We start from the raw sequence: 18,184 nt of genomic DNA on the forward strand, positions 1-18,184 counted from the left end.
TTATTTATTGAGAAAGCGGTCAAACCTGCAACAGATACAATTAACCTTGCTTCAATCCGTATAAAGACAACCTGATGAATAATAGAAGAAATCGTTTGAATTTTTAAATGCGAAAAAAAAGTTTGAGAGTTCCAACAACAACAACCCTTGAAATGCCATGCGTTTATGGCGGGTAACTAGATTATTGAGCTCCCTTTTGACATCTGATTGAGTAATATTTCATTTGAAATATTTCTTTGCAACAATTACGCAGAATCTAACTTTACGCAGCTTTAAGTGAATACCCCTAATATATATCTCCTCACTATGGTAGACAGGTTTATTAGTCGTTGGCCTGAAGCAGTACCGCTGCCGGACGTGTTAGCCGGAACCGTAGCTAAAGCCTTTTGCAATACACGTTTCAGATTTGACCTTCATTACTCAAACAATTAAGTCACTCGAAGGCATAAACTCTTTCTTCAGTTGCCAGTAATTTTAATGAGATTATCACGTAGCTAGCTCTTGGAATTTTCTATTCGCCATACTGTGAATAGAGTGATTGTACATTTGCCCCGTGGTACCTTACGGGAAGGGTAGCGCTAGTAAAAAATGGAAGACGCTAGTCGGTTTAGTGTCAGAACGATTATAAATAATAATAATACCTAAAACCAACCTTTTTATGATATTGAAAAGTATTGCATTTAGTCATATAAAAGTATTGTAGGGGGGCTGGGGGCAAAAAGGACACCTTAAGATATATAGGACCAAATCATGGTTGATTAGCACAATTTTTGAAGATTATTCCAGTGTAGGGGCAAGCTCACCTCTTGTTCTAAATGATGTTATCGATACATTTCAAAAATATAAGAAACACATGATGATTTGAGATTTTTGAAAATGTCCCTTCTTATGAGGTTTTTAAGAGAGGCACGGGGCAAGAGTGCCACTCGTATGGGGCAAGAAGGCCACCAGAGCAAAATGCCACAAATTTTGTATATTATTATTTCCCCGCCTAAACGATAAATTCTAGAGTAAGTAAAGATAAAAACTGAGGGATAAAAGTTGACTTATAGTTAAAAAGTAATTTTACGAAATTAATTTAGTTTCCATCATATTTGACTGTAACAATAATAGTAAAAAAAATCAGAAACCATTTTGAATATCCAAGATGGTTTATTTTGATTTTATTCAGTAGGAAACATTGATTTAATGCAATATTAAACAAGAAAAATAAAAGTTCATTTGATTTTATATGAGAAAGTTGCGGTGTCCCTCTTGCCCCATAAGACATACTGTTATTATATATGTAAAATTTAATGTCAAAAGGACTTTTTCGAAAAAAATTTCCTCACAGCTATATTAAACAATTGAAAATCATCAATACTATCGGAAAAATCAATATGTTTTGTATTTATTGGGAGTCAAACCTTGTTTTCCATTCTTACATTCTTATAATATTTCGCATATTTTGCGTTGGTGAGTTAAAGACATTTTTCTATTTTTTTGTGCTAAACATTTTTAACTGTAATATTTACACAAAAAAATTGCTTTGAACTACGTGAAATTAGTGGTGGCACTTTTGCCCCTGGTGTCCTTCTTGCCCCATGTCCCCCTATTTGGCTGAAACCTAAACTATTAAAAAGAAAAAGGTGTTTCTTTCAACAGAAAACATGATGTGTTTTTGTTATCAGCAGAGATTTATTGTAAGGAAAGTATATACAACTAACAATAATTATTAACAGAACAGCACATAGTACTATTCGAATCAAACTCTTCACTGACCCGACAACGCTCTCAATATTTTTATACAATAAATAAAATAAGGAAGCCTACATTGCTATTTATAGTAATGTATATAAAATCCATTAATTTAAACGTTTTTTGTCTATAGAACTATTGTTTGCTTCATATTTATTTATTATACTGCTGTTGAAGAATCATGCAACGTTACTTAGTATAATTGTGTAATGTTATAACATGTTTTCAGTTGTATTTTGCGTTATGTAATCCGACATGATAATCGAGTTAGTTTATGTTGTAGATACCTAAACTCTCCATTATAAAAAAAGCTTGAGAAGCCACTGTTATCAGCAGTCGTGCCGAGTTGACATCAGATATTTCTGTGGATGAAAGAAGAATGCAAATAAATTAATAAAGTGAAAAATGTTTCCGATCCGTGATTACTTTCAATACAATTATGTGTCCTAACTTCAAACACCCGTTTTGCAGCGGCTTCATTCTACACGAACGGAGGGAACGGAAACGGACGCAGGTGTTTGGAATGAGTATAGGGTAACGACCGTATTTTGGACCCCCAAAGAAAGTGATTTTAGTTTTTCGTTCCAATTAATTACTTGCACAGCGTAACCAAGTCAAATAACATGCCAAAATGTAGATAAAAACATCCTCTACGAGATAAAAATGCCCATACGGTGATGTAGGATCCAAAAAACGTCGAAAAAGATTGAATTGTGAAGCACTGTTTTTCATTATTTTGGACACACCAATACATTTTGGACCTTCAAAGTATACCCAAGTAACCGTGAAGCCTTATATGAGTACATTATTTCTGCTTTACATTGAGTTAGGGTAACATTATCCTATAGAGCTTATTAAAGTACAAATAAAGTTGAAAAAAGGCCCCACAATAGTTGTTTTAGTGCAATACATGCAGGCATGATTGTTGTCATTGCTAATGCAATATAAAAGCACAAGCTTTAATAAAACTTTTGAGTATGCATACTTAGTGCATGTCGTATATGTGCTTTAGAAAGTGCTCACTTAAAGTTACCCAAAACAAAATAAACAAAAAATGCTCTCACTGCAGTTATTCGATCTACAAGTATTCATTTCTTCAAGTAAGGTTTGGAACGGGATTCGAACTCAGGTTGCTGCTGTGATGCTGATCGATGTTGTGTATTCCTGGTGCGCTATTCCTTGATGCCATAAGAGCTGCTTGAATCTGATGTTCTAAACGCACTATTTAAGTTACATTCTTCCAACAAGGATAGTGAGAATTATTATCGAAACATTCTGAGAAAAAATAGAGAAAGAATAAAGTTCAAGCAGATTTTGATGTCGGCCCCATTGATTTTCATAAGTTTCTCTAGGATTAGGCCTCCTTCTAAGCCTGTGATGATCTGCTATGTTTCGGAAAAATCACGATACCAAATCGCCAAACCATTTTGCATTCCCGTTTACGCCAGCAAAATCAAATGAACCATGGGTTCGAACGAATAGGGAATAGGATCCGATCGAAAATTGGATCCGCCATTAACATGAATGAGGGTGCACATCAATCACCCTACAAATCTTTTCTGCAAGCAGGGGTCAATTAATTTCCAGATTAGTACGGCTTCGTCTTCAAGTTTGTTTTTAAGAAGTGGTGTAGAAATATAATAAAATTTCCTGTTAGTATGAGAAACAGTTCTTCAGCGTTATATTTTGAACACGATCATATTTTTTAATTTTTTCCCTCTTTTTTTATTTTGCTAAATATAAACATTGAAAGCATTAGCTATGGGTTTTATAATGCCATGAATGCATGCACATTTTAGGGCGATGTAGCATTAATTAAGACAATACCATCATGCAATGTTAATGCAACTGAAAAACATGCAACGATTTGAAACTTTCGTAATGTAGATTTAATGTATCATTGCTAAAAATATGCTTATAAAAAGCCACTTTGTAGTACAAATGCTAATTTCCAATCAAATTAGGGCAATGATATAATGCACGTGGTTACTTGGGTATATTTTGGACCTCCGGCATTTTTTATCGTTATGTCCACGACACTGGTTGTATTATATTGACTTCGCAGCACCAATCTGGAGTTCGCCGGTTGGACTTCCGAAGCGAAGTTTTGAACGAACTAACTGTCATTGCTCTGCCGGCTCGGCTTTTATCTCGACTGTTTTAGAAAACTGTCCAACATCACGTCGACGGAAGAAGTTTCACCACAACGGAGGATTTGTCAGTTCGAGCGCGCCAAAATCCTTCCGATTGAAAATGTGTTGGCGGTGCTTAAGGTGCAACTGTTTGCTATCCATAAATGATGATCGATTTTGTAGTTTTGGGGATGTGATATCGGTTCTACCGGACATAGATGAACTGAAAGTGTATCAACATGCCTGTTGTTAGCAAGCATATGATTCAGATAGATCACCGAATGATCGATATGATATACACCAGAAATATTTTCTTTTCAACGATAGTTTGAACATAGATTGTTCATGGATGCCACGATGAGTCTATCGTGTGTTACCTTAAGTTCGTTGATAAAGAAGAGGAAAATGAGCGAAGTTCTTTTTCTGAATTTTATCGGGATGCACAATATGTTTGCCCATAGTCTAATCAATCGATTACCAATGGAAAACCAAAGAAATTCTACGCTTTTAGTTCAGAAATGTGAAAAAAGTTTTTGTTTACATTTGAAAAATTTCTGACGGCTTCAATTTCTGTGTGTAACGTGTTGAAACGGTTGCATAGATGAGCCGGTTAAATTAAATTAATTTCAGATAAAAACACATTTCTATGTACAAACGGTTTATGTAAGTGCGGAATAGTCCTATATTTCCAAATGGCATGTGAATTGATTTGGTCTTTCGATTTAAACTGGGAAATTTGCGGGAAAATGGCCCAGGGGGTCCAAAATATATAGGGGTCCAAAATATATTGGTTACCCTACTTCACGGTAATTTAGTAATAATGATATGATGATGGATAGAACATAACTATAAATGAACAGTAATTGCTAAATAAATCAGTTTCTGATTAACAAATATAGATAATAACAATCAGCTCCTCTCAACTCTGCTAAAAATCTTTGAGTGCAACTCTCGAAGTATTGATTTGTATTGATTTTTAAAATTAATCATCTGGTTTTGGAGATATTCCGACCTTCTTAGGAGGACTAACGTAAATAGCTTAGGCTATAGATTTTTTCTTATGTTCGATTGTTTGCTTAACAAAACAATACTTTGATGAGAGTCTGTTGTGAAAAAAAGCAAATTGATGCAATTGGTTTTCAGGGTATCATTGATGTCATCATTTAACATTTAACATATTCTACTAATGTAGAATGATGTAGATGTAAATGTAGATTATTAAGTTGAGAAGAGTTAATATTTTGAATATGGTTGTATAGCTATCATTAGCAAGAATTAAAACACTATCTACCCGTAATGTGATTTAACAACGAAAGAATACCAAATATGTCGGCAAGATATGATTCCATTCCATTGGAATAAATAATTCTCGTGTTTAGTATCGTAATGGCATTAATGTTGTAGTGTATACTATACTAAATATGTTTGAAAATATTTTTCAAGGTCGAAAATAATATCTTAATGATTCTGAAAGACATTAACCGTTCGTTAAATCTTGTAAAAATTCAAAAGAATATAGATAAACTTAAACTGATTAATGCTTTTTCGCCTTCATTTTACTAATCGCGACATTTTTTTCTATGAAATGGTAAACCAACAATATGTAACGGTTTGACAGTATCATAGTAATGATGCTATAGATACCTTAAAATCGTATATTGATGTTTTGCTTATGTTGGTGATTGATGATAAATTCAGCTTTACCTGTTTCAGCAAGTATCCAGTACGTTTGGGATGATCTGCGAACAAGAAAAAAATGTGTTAAGGAATTTGTCTATTTATTGTCATGTTTTTCCATTTTCAGCTTCTTTCGGCTGGATATTTTTGTAAGCCGAAAACACTTAACAAATGTATTATATCTTTGTAATTATTGCACCATTGTCTCAAAATACATTCATTTTTCATGGATTCCGTCGATCAGGGTATCAAACATGCAATAAAATTAAGAAGAATGAACATTTAGAACAACATCGTAAAATGTCCTATTTTTCATCATATATGAAAGAGGTATTCTATGGACATCTTGCAAACTAAGAAAAACTCAAATTGTTCTTGTAAATGTTGCAAATGCATTGAATTGGCAATTATATACTATTCCTGTATTAAACACATTCAAAGATGTTCAAATTCACATAATTCGAGGCATTTCCAGATCGTGTCCGGTATTGGGTGCCACCTTTCTGTTATACTAGTTAATGCATGCGCACACCCCTGCGCTCAGAATTTAGTCATACTGCAAGTTGATACGTCAACGATCGGGTTTTGATCGGCCCTCGATCTGCGATCGAGTGGTCGACGTAAAACAGAACATGAAATATAAATTCAGTTGATTTCTAGACACCTAACTAACAGCAAGTGATTATTTAGTGCCTTCATATCACCTGGTGTGCGCACCTTCATTCACCTCGGAACTCAAGTCCTACTTTTCTCCAAACTACATTTTTCGGGCTTCATCTGTTCGACGGGTTTGACTTTTAAAAGAACCGATCCAATAATTCAAAAGTGGCGACGAGAAAAGAAGAATTAGTGCGTGAGTAGGTTACCTCGAGCGTCGATTCTTTGGATTTGGGCAGCACACCGCCATCGCAGAAACAACATTTGGCAGCCAACCCAACATCAGCTCTCACGGGTGCGAGGAAGTACTAAATAGTGATCCTATCACTCCCAGGTCTGCAAGCTGCATAGGACTTACATCGCAAGCATAGCTCGTTTTTTTTTCCATCCGAATTCCTCGATTGCGGAGAAAACGAACGAACGAAAACGGGCTAAATTGGCGTTATACCTAAGGGACCGGTGGAGGTCTAAACTATCAGCTCAAGGTCGACTAAGGTCGTTGCATAGAAAAGGATTTATTCCGGTACTTGTTGGAAACGTGGCCGTAATGGCTCACCGCAGTCAGCTTAAGCGATGCAAAGCGGATCTCGAGTGGTCCTTGCCAAACGTAGTGTTGAGGAAGCTGCGAGATGACGAGTTAACCGACCAGGAACTAGAGGGAACAACGAGAGTTGACGAGAAGCGAATAGATGACGATCCCGGACTATTGGAGACGACTCCAAAGGGAGGTGTCCGCAGCAAGAAGAGAAAGTTACCAACTCAAGAGACTGGATTTGAGGGTGTCCGGCGGTCTAAGCGTACCAAGAATGAAAAACGAGATGTTGAATACTGTTACGGATTCTGATCCTGGTTCCGAAAATTTGTTCATCATAGAACTTTCGAATCGTTTATTTAAAATATTAATTAAGTTATGTTGAATTTGATCCAAAAATTAGTTTTAATCCAAATTGGCTAAGGCCAACATTCCAACTAAAAGGGGGAAGAATTGTTATACTAGTTAATGCATGCGCACACCCCTGCGCTCGGAATTTAGTTATACTGCAAGTTGATACGTCAACGATCGGGTTTTGATCGGCCCTCGATCTGCGATCGAGTGGTCGACGTAAAACAGAACATGAAATATAAATTCAGTTGATTTCTAGACACCTAACTAACAGCAAGTGATTATTTAGTGCCTTCATATCACCGTGCTTCACCTCGGAACTCAAGTCCTACTTTTCTCCAAACTACATCTTTCGGGCTTCATCTGTTCGACGGGTTTGACTATTAAAAGAACCGATCCAATAATTCAAAACTTTCAAAATCGATCAATTTGGTACTAAAATACATCATCAAAATGCAATGTCAAAATACATATTTCTATTTTCAAATTTATTTTTGTACACCATAAAAATGATAATATTTATCATAAATGGGTAACACGAGCACATGAAACTAATATTTTTCGAATTATGAATTTAGTGGCTTAAGTGTCTGGTACTGGGGGATCTCCCCCTATCTTCCTAAGTAAATTTGTTGTAAATCCTAAAATAGTCGTGAAGAACAGCATATAATAAATTGAAATCAAAAAATGTGTTTCCTATTTTTAAGGCGAAGTAGGCCGTCATTGAAATTTGTACGCGTCGTTGGTGATTGTTGCTAATTCATCTCACGATTTTGAATCAAAGAAAATCAGTTGGTTTTGCACTGACACAGCTGAAAAAGTATCAGCATACTTTATGCACGTTGGCGCGTACAGTGATACTTTTTCAAGTCAATATAAGCTATCTAAAATGAGAGTTATCACTTTGAAATTGCACGCTTCAAAGTGATCATTGCTGCTAAAACGAATGACGGGCTACTTCGCCTTAAACCTATATAGCTTTCTTAGATGCTTGCACAAAGTTCTGTAATGATTATTCCCGCCCAGCATACTTCAGTACAGGAAAGTAGGCCGTTTCATGACGGATTGACGTTATGCAAAACAGCCTATTACGATGAGAAATTGCAAAAATGGCTTTTAAAGAATAAAGTACCATTAGAGCACCAGATTCCGCTCACTTAAGACAATTTACGAGCTCAAACATTCATTAGAAAATAATTGTTTAGTCGATCCATATGTTTGTACGTCACAATGTAGCTCAAAGTACATGCAATCAGCGAAAAAGTAAACTAACTTGGAAAAACATCCAGGAATAAAAATTATTGCATTTGTAACTGCGTCTAAGTTCTCTTGTTTCCACTAACAATAATTGCTATGGAGTTTATGAAGAACAAACAAAAATGTGCATTATTATTTTGAATTTCGTTACCTATTGTGATGTTTTGGTCAATTCATAGCTACAATAATAACAATGGAGGCTGTATATTGAAATTGAAAAGTTTTTTTTTAATTTTGTTAGATATCGTGGGGCACGTGGGTGAATGGGGTATGTAAAAATGACTTGTATATTTAACTGAATATGTGAGTTTACGTTTAAAATTCTTGCGTAAATCTTCGAGAACATTCAGAACATTACGATAGGTAAGAGATTCTTGAAATTTTTAAATTGTTAGCCAGTCAGATGACCAGTCCGTAACAAATTGATGATGTGCAATTCAATTTTGATTTTGGTACAAATAATTCCAAGATTTTCAGCAGATACCCAGTAGTAATTTCCACATAAATGTCTTTATAATTTTCTCAGGAATTTTGTTCATAACAAAGCCTAAAATATTCTGGATTGTGCATTCTATCAGAAATTCGTGCGTTTAATGTTAGCAAGCATTTGGCCGCATCGATCAATGGAGTGTGGGTTCGATTCCCTCATCAGTCCGGAAAATTTTTTCGTAGGAAACGTTTTCCGACTATGCCACTGGGCGTTGCATTCTAGTCCATTCTAGTGTGGTGCTTCCTTCAAAGGACCTAACAGTGCATCCACAGGAAGCACGTTAATTGTGTCTTTAAAAATATTCTGTGACAAATTTTCGTCAAAAAATCTTTTGTGACGATTTTTTGTTAAAAAAATCATTAATCGGTCGACACTTTTAAAAAATCTCTGTAAATCTTGAATTTGATTTCAAAGTAAATTTCAGAACACATTCCACTTAAAAAATACTGTCTGAAAATGTGTAGCAACTGTGGATACTATAAGAAACCGATGGATATCCCAAGAAAGCAACGATAGTCTCCTGATCCGCATTATTTACACAACACATTATCAATGGAGTATAGTGAATTCTTTGACAACAAAAATACAGTCAAAGCGATTGTTTTTCATATCTAAATATTAGATACAAACCAATGGGACTTTGTTATCCAGACGATAACAAAAAATCAATAACTAATAACTGAGACGTCCGATTTGAAAACGGTCTTTGGCAAAGTTGTAGCTGATGCATGTATCTCATAGTATCGACGTAGCTCTAATCCCCAAGAGCATTGAACAAATTGATAGCTTTTCCCATAGTAATTCCCATATGGGGTCATGCACAAATTACGTCACGCTCCAAGGGGAGGGGGGAGGGGGTCAAGCCAAGCGTGACAAGCCATGCAAAATTTTGGAAGGACTCATACAAAAAAACGTGACAAAGGGGGGGGGGGTCGAAATTTAGCGTGACATAATTTGTGTACCATCCCTATAAACTTTGAAGGGCTTGTGCAGTCTTAGTTTTCACCCGAATGAGCTCAAATTTTGGGAGGACACTCAGAATTTTATCTAAAATCGAAAGAGCGATGTGGAGCAAAATCGATCTTTTGAACCACTCTAAATGTTTATAGAATCGTTGTGTTCGGCCGATGGACCTACAGATGGCGATAGTGTGTGAACATCAAACGCGAACAAAAACTATGCGAGCGCTGCGGGTGTTGGATTGATCAACTACAATATATATATATATGAATCGATCGTTAAAAAGGTGGTCGATAGACAATGATCAGAGTGTGACGTCTGTTTGTCTGTGTATATAGCTTTCTGGGGAATGGTACATTCCGGGATATGAAATTGTGGGGAATGTTACATTCTGGGGAATGCGATTCTGGTGAATGATTCATTCTGGGGAATGGTTTTCGGGGGAATGTTATAAAATCAACATGACTTGAAACACTGTAATTTCTACACTTGTGTGAGACGAATAACGTTAATCAAATGGGAGCGAGTCGACAATTGTCACCTCATTCGACTCGTGTCATCTCACACGCCGCGCAGAATCGGCACGACTGTCACTGCATAAGGGCCTAATTGACATAAGCGATTTCTCTTCATCGATCCTCTCTTTCGCTAATAACTTCGCAAAGTTAGCTAAATCTGTAATAATTCTTGTTAATGAATATTCTTCATCGTACAGCACGAAAATATGTTACGAACAGACAATCAGTTTTCTACAATAACGCGAAGAGAACAACGATGAATACAGATAAGCCCTTTTTTAAAGAACACTGACACGTTTATTACCGACAGCCATTATAGATAAACAATGCTGATTTGTATTATTTCTTTTTCAATTAAATGAAACCCATAATGCAAGATTACAAAATTTATAATAGGTTTGCTTCAATTTCGTTGCAATCAACTAATGGGACTGTTTGCGGGTACTTTTGCATTATGTCCATACAAAAACACAAATTTAAGCATGATACTAAAAAGTACACTAAAAATAGTTTGAATCACGCAAGCATGATCGAATACAATCATAATTTGAAAGTAAGGATATATGTTGTACCATATTTAAACTACAGTCGCCTTTCTACATCTCGATATCGAAGGGACCATCGAGATAGAGAGAGATTGAGACAAAGAACATTAATTTTATAAACACTAGTTTGAAAATTACTCTGTTTCTAGGAAAATAATAAACAAACAAACTTCATTTCGAGTTTCCAAATTGTTCTGAATTGCTTAAATCTGGTCTAGTAACCTTATATAATGTTCATATCGACATATGGAGAGCAGGCTTTGGAAAATTTAACGATCATAATTTCACGAACCATAATTTCATCCCATTTATCCGCCTGCATTCATACAACACGCATGGCATTTATCGTTCGTGAAAGATAACGAGCCATGAACGAAAACAAGAAAGAAACACACCACCCACTGTTTGGTGCCGATTACTGTGTATCACCACTTACAAAAATATGTACAAAAATCAAACAAGGTGTTAAATGATTGCGCCTTGGTGGAGCAGTTTTAAAACTGACAAAGCAGCCTTATAATATGAAAATATCAACAGTTTTATGTTTAGAAATGTTAGTTTTATACGAACATAAATTATATACGTTACCTCAAAAAACAACTTGTTTGTGCTATCGCCCTTTTATTATGTATCCGGTAGAAATCAAGACCAACATTTATTTATAATTATTGTTTTCTCGGGCCCCGTGCGTCGCAGCTAATATGTGAATAGTGCGCTGTGTTCATAAAAATCGTAAGAATGCAGCGCCACACTGAAAAACTGATTTCAAAATCGCGCGAGTTGAGGCGCGTCGCGAGTCTCACTGGCGCGATCCGTTTTGGTGGCGGTGCGACAATATCATGAAGAGTGCAGGAGCATAGTGCACATTTGTTTACTCTTCACGCAAAAAAATTGTGCGGTAAAAACTACCATTTTAGAGTGTTAACTTAAGCGCTCGCACCGGCAATTTTCAGCAGACCAGAAATGCGCTTGATTTTACCATGTCTGTAGTTGGAATCAGATTGTTGTAAATTATTTCTGTCAAATGTACCACTAATGCTATGGGGTGCACCGTAAACATAGTAAATTGGTCTGAATTTCCATGGTAGTTTTAAGAATGGGCGTAGTCAGCTAAAATAGTTATTTCTACCACAGAATTTTTTCCCGTGTTGTTTTGCTCTGAGGTGCGTGCCTCCAGTAACTTGTATGCAAGTCATCTCTTATGCAAGCATTATAGATTAGGGATAGAAGGATATAGGGACAGACGAATAGATAGAAAAAAAAATACCAAGTTGTCACATTGAGAATATACATAAGCCTCCTAAAGTAGTAGCAATGAAATTTCAATTAGAATTATTTTCTAACTATTTAACCAATTTGCAATTCTAACTATTTACCCAATTTAGCTGTACAAAATTTCAGCCTTAAATAAGCACTTTTAATGTGAAGATGAATCGAAACCAAACCTTAAATTTTGAAGAGCACAAATCTGGAGAACCAAACATCCGTTTAAGCTGAAAACTTAATCGATTGGTCACTAGCTGGTGGTGACCTATCGATTAAGTTTTTAGCTCATACGGGTGTTCGGTTCTCCAGATTCGTGCTTTTGAAAATTTAATGTTTGGCTCTTCATCTTCACCTTAAGTTCTTGGTAATTTTTAGAAATTTGAGTTTCTTTCCATTCTTCCATAAAATGCACACTTGGTATTCCATTTACTCAATGCCTACTCTGTCCATACTCGCAATACAGTCCCAGGAAAATCATGATGTCGAGAAAAACGCTTCTAAACATAAAACCAACATTTTCGTTTTGCCGCTGCTGGCAGTAGTAAATGCTGGTGGCATTGCTCAATATACTATCATTGCAATGTGCCAAAACCGTAAACAATTAAAATTTAGTAAAAATGATTGTTTTTTTCCCTATCCAAATTAGTGTAATTGCAGATGGGACTCGTTATCCGAGTATTTTTCTCCCTAAACGCTTGAATACCCGCATACTACAGTCGCCTCTCCACATCTCGATATCGAAGGGACCATCGAGATAGGGAGAGATCGAGACAAAGAACAAATTTTTGATGAATACTAGATTGAAAACACTCCGTTGCCAAGAAAGTAGTACACAAACAAACGTCATTTTGCGCTCCTAATTTGTTTTGAATCCCAAAACTTTGGTCTAGTAACCTTCGATATTGGTCATATCGACATACGGAGAGAAAATTGAGAACGAAAAATCAACAGAAACACATCGAGATATGGAGATATCGAGATAAGGAGGATATCGAGATATGGAGAGTGAAAATGTATGCAGACTGAAGGGACTTATGAAACCATCGACATAGGGAGAGATATCGAGATGTAGAACATCGAGAGGTGGAGAGTCGACTGTAGTCCCATTACTTGGGATTCGCTTACTTTGTTATCGTGCAACTTGACACATTGTTGTTCAAGTTTACATACGATTACAATGTACTTTTTGTTTTGCAGCTTTCAGTTATCAACAATTTTTAATAGTAACAATGTTGAAGTTCTTAAGTTGAACAGTGGTGATAATGGTGAAGATTTTTCTTGAGTTCAAATTAACTGTTGCGATCGACCCTATGGAAGGCTTGCTGAAATCGCAGCACATGACGGATGGAGGATTTGAAAAATATCAAAGAAACATGAGTCGAACTTGCTTTGGGCAACTTGATGAAGGTAAATGGCGGTTCTCAAGCTATAGATAATCCTGATGCGTGCATTTGGTGTTGCAGACACTTAGCTTGACCATGTGAACACTGTCGATGTTGCTAGCGACGATGTGCGTAATCTTGCGGCGGTCAAACAAGCTTCTCACTCCTCGCTGTTGGACATCAGCCTACCGGAGATTCTGATTATGATTGGCCGCAGGACGATTGTGAATGGAGCAGTAAAAAAGTCTCAGGAAAACTATTTTGCTTTACTTTAGTTTACAGGCAGCTAGCCTGATGTGGTGTTACTATTGATCGAAAAACAGAAAAAGTCGTTGTGGTAAAACCTTTTTTAAACAAAAATAAGAGTTTCACTGGATTATAGATATTTTGTACCTACCTGATTTGTTTAATTGTTTCTATGAGGAAATAAAAATCCCTAAGCAAGTTTTCACAAATAATCATAGGAATAGATTTACTTTAATTTCTTCATAATCATCGAATGGGACGGATATGCGGGTACTTTTAATATGGGACGCACATGGTTTGGTATTTTTTCGTATTTCGTCCATACAAAGTTACAATTTGGAGCATAATTTTAGAAAATACACTAAAAATGAATACTATTCATGGAGCTAACTCAAAAGTGGCAAAAAATCAAATGGGACTATTATGCGAGTATGGGCAGTACTTTTGCCGAATGTTACAAATATAGGTCAGATTACCAAGTATACATTTTTTGTTACTTATGGAAGAAACTAACATGTCAAAAATTTTTCGAAAACTCAACAATACGTATTTGAAGCTGAAATTTTGCACAACTTATATCGCATATTGGGTTAATAGATAAAAAATAACTCGGATTGAAATTTAATTACTCTGAGACCCATGTTCAATCTCAATGTTACTGTTATGCGGTTATACATATTTAGCAATGTGAATTTTTCACAACTTATATCGCATATTGGGTTAAAAGACAAAAAATAACTCTGATTGAAATTTAATTACTCTGAGACCCATGTTTATTAAACTCAATGTTACTGTTATGCGATTATACATATTTAGCAATGTGACAAATTGGAATTTTTTCGAACATTATAGAAAAATCTCACAGATTTTATTATGTTAGTCGGAAGTATTGATGATACCATTCCACGTTATTAACTCGAGATCGTAAAAATTGTTGAATGTGACAGCAGTTATGGGCAGTATTGATTTACAACCAAAATTGTGTGCATGGTTTCGATAAATTTAAGCAGTTGTCCACATCTTTTGTTGAAGTACTTTTCATTTAAAGCATTTCTTGCCATCCCAAACATTAAAAAAGTCGTGGGCGGGGATGGGTTAACATTATGGCGAATTTGCCTGCATTCCATCGTGTTTGGCAATTAAATAAATGAGAAATCACCAATTTTTATCAACTCAGGAATTAGCCAAAGTATGCCTGCAGCACAAAAATCCCTCAAATATTGGAGTTTTTCAGAACACCAAACGAAACCTTTGTTTAGCCAAAGCATTAATCGCTTATCAGCTGATGATAGAATTCAAGTTGTGTTGGAGATGTCGTAGTTTTTTTTTTTTCAAGTTTTATACTGCCCATACTCGCATAACAGTCCCATGTTTATAGGAAATTCCATAGAACATGGGACTGTTATGCGAATATGGGAAGTATAGGTATCAGAAATGAGAAATATCTCCAACGCGTTCTATTCGTTTTAGTTGATTGTTGATAATATTAAGAGTTTCACCAAGTTCGACGAATCTCTTAGATGTCTGCAAATTCTGTTATTTGACATCAATGTTTGCCGAATTGTTTCGAGCACTATGTTCTCCAGAGAAAAGCAATGAAGGGTAGGTATCTCATCTTTGTAGTCAAAAGAGAGGGGAATTTTTCCAATTATAATATGAGCAGCTGTCAAGAAATATTTGAACATATCTTGCATAGGAATGTGGAAAAGCATTGGGGTGGCTCGCAAAACACGTTAGTCTGATAAAGTGCATTGATTATTAACTGCAAATCCGATAAGTTTCAAAACACATCGCTATCTGTCAAACATTAGAACTCGGTAGTAAAGAAAACCACTCGACACATATAAAGTCGTTCGGTAATCCGATTCGCATGTTTTTTTTAATAATTAATTCATTATGCGTGATAAAGTTGGATAAAGTATGAATTAAATTATGAAAAAAATCCCTGTACTCAGATGGGATTCGAACCCACGACTTTTGTATGCGAGTCGAGTGCTTTACCAACTAAGCTACCGGGCCACTTGATGATCCAATAACTCAGAAGGTTACATGTTTCGAATTGAAACCCGTGAGCTGTTGGGATTCAGCAATCCCAAATTAAGTACATATTTTCAGCATTGTGACACGCAAAAATTTTATTTTTGTTATGCTTTGTGAGTTTTAAATTCATTTTAATGGTACACCCGATTCTGTTTTGGAACGGATTTTTTTTTACACGGCCGTGCAAATATCCATTTCATACATTTTTTTTTCCGCCAAAACCTTATTTTTGCATGAAACGTCGAGAAATGGTGTTACTTTTTTGCACGGGTTTTTTTTTTTTAATTTTGAACTGAAATTTTTTTTTTCCAAGGTATGCATTTCACGTGCAAATACAGAATCTGGTGTAGATTGAAAGATTTAATTTTACTTTGAAAAATGATGCAGGTAAATATTGTTAAGAAACTACCTCTATGTTATGAACATACTTACCATTTGATTGTGGTAACAGCAGCGTATAGACGATTTTAATTTCATTACAATACTAATGACACATCGATTTTGTACTGGATGGGCAATCAGCTTTGCGATGATAGTGGTTTGGTCTGATTGGTCATTACTATTTGCCTTGTTTTGAGAGTTTTGTGACGTACAATTTATTCTATAAAATTCTAGTTTTTTGATGATTGCAGTGTATTAAACTCTTTCTTTTCGCGTTTCTTAGAATTCGGCAAACTCCTTCGCACACTTTTCGGTGCTTGAGATCCTTAATGCTTCCTCTTCGTAATCGTCAAAGTTGCTTGTGTCTCCGGGTCCTTTGCAGCGTGGTATAAACGGAGCTTCAATTTTCTTTTGGAACACAGCGATCCAATCAGTGGAGGCAAACCATCTGTGGCCCTTAATATCGTTAACGCCTGCTTTCAAGTTACCATAACGCTTGGTTAAGTCGACCTGAAGCAAATTTCTTAGAAGATCTTTCAACTCTGAGCCAAAGTGTGACGGGAATCGAACTTTTCCGGACACTATTTTCTCGTAGATCTGTATGGGTTGATCAGCAAAAAATGGGGGATAGCCAGCTGCCATTTCATATACCAAAACTCCTAGTGCCCACCAATCGACGGCCTTGTTGTAACCTTTGCTTAAAATAATTTCCGGAGCCAAATATTCTGGAGTGCCACAAAGGGTCCATGTTCTTCCTTTCACGCGTTTAGCAAAACCAAAGTCCGTAACTTTGAGATAGCCTTGCGAATCGATCAACAGGTTTTCGGGCTTCAAATCACGATATATCAAATCTAGATAATGTAAGTACTCGAAAGCGAGAACTATTTGCGCAGCGTAGAAACGAGAATGCGGTTCCGAAAATCGTCCCACCTTACGTAAGTGGGAGAACATTTCTCCACCAGGAACATATTCCAGAACCATGTATAGATTTGAATTATCCTTGAAATGAAACTTCAAGCTAACCAAAAATGGGAAAGAAATTGCTTGTAGAATCCTCTTTTCGTTGAGAGTATGCTCAACCTGTTTAAGCTTGACTACCTTTTGCTTATCCAGTATTTTCATAGCATAGTAATCTTTGGTTGACTTATGTTGTACTATCATGACCCTTCCGAAAGATCCTGTTCCGAGCGTTTTAATACGCTCGAAATCATCCAGGGCAGCAGTGTTGGTAGGATTCCTTTTCCATTTCTCCTCAAAATCTTCTTTTGCTTGATCTAAAAATTCCTTTACGCTCTCAGCAGCATCAACTTTTTTATTTGTGGATGTAGCGTTGTTCCCCATGTTATTTTTATTCGCACTGTGTTCTGCTGACACCGAACAGATGAGAGTTTCACTGTGCCTTGAAAATTTCAATGCGATTCCTGTATTTGCATCCAGTGTTCACTCTCCGGTGACGTTGAGATGATGGCCCAGAGTTACATAAATTTACTATACTGGAAGCCTCTCAGGTTTGCCAAATGCAGCTAACTACCTCCCTAGAAAGCAAAACAGTGCGATCCTCGATTCAGGTTCCTCCAAGTACCATCATTTTATACAGTTTAGCTTGATGGGTTACAAGCAAATTCACATGTTTTCGATTTGGTTTAGCACAATAACTATCCTTTTTACAGGGTATTTTTTATCGATTTCTAATAATTGGTATCAGACGCAAACACAGTTGTCTACTTGTTCTTCACTGAACAGCAGTGAATACTGTGGTATAAAACCAATTGGAAATGTTCACTTGTTCTATGGTATAACCACCAGCACCATCTGTTGACGAATTTGGGTTTTATATTTTTCGAGTTTCTTCGTGCAAATCCCGCAACTGAAAAAAGAGAGAAAGATGAATGTCAATGAATAAAAATACCTACCGGATTTATTGAAGACAGTTTATTGCATATTTCTGAAAAAATATGTGTATAAATACAATACATATTACAAAACAACAAACTTTGGCTGTTGGGTTGGGGA

General features: G+C 36.1%; 1 protein-coding gene across 3 annotated transcripts; it reads right to left on the reverse strand.

Moving 5' to 3' along the window:
- Positions 1-1,657: 1,657 nt before the first annotated feature.
- On the reverse strand, positions 1,658-17,936 carry LOC5569015 (cAMP-dependent protein kinase catalytic subunit). 3 transcript variants are annotated; one of them, XM_001652623.2, is made up of 3 exons: positions 16,223-17,936; positions 5,574-5,608; positions 1,658-2,099 (listed from the first exon to the last, which is right to left on the reverse strand). In XM_001652623.2, exon 1 carries the CDS (start codon positions 17,510-17,512, stop codon positions 16,451-16,453), a length of 1,062 nt encoding a protein of 353 aa, XP_001652673.1. In that variant the 5' UTR covers positions 17,513-17,936; the 3' UTR covers positions 1,658-2,099; positions 5,574-5,608; positions 16,223-16,450. The 3 variants fall into 3 exon arrangements, with proteins under 3 accessions (XP_001652673.1, XP_001652672.1, XP_001652671.1); XM_001652622.2 differs by having other exon boundaries at positions 5,514-5,608; XM_001652621.2 differs by lacking the exon at positions 5,574-5,608.
- Positions 17,937-18,184: the final 248 nt, after the last annotated feature.

Source organism: Aedes aegypti, chromosome 3 (assembly GCF_002204515.2).
Source record: "Aedes aegypti strain LVP_AGWG chromosome 3, AaegL5.0 Primary Assembly, whole genome shotgun sequence".
In the NCBI taxonomy this organism is placed as follows: Eukaryota; Metazoa; Arthropoda; class Insecta; order Diptera; family Culicidae; genus Aedes; species Aedes aegypti.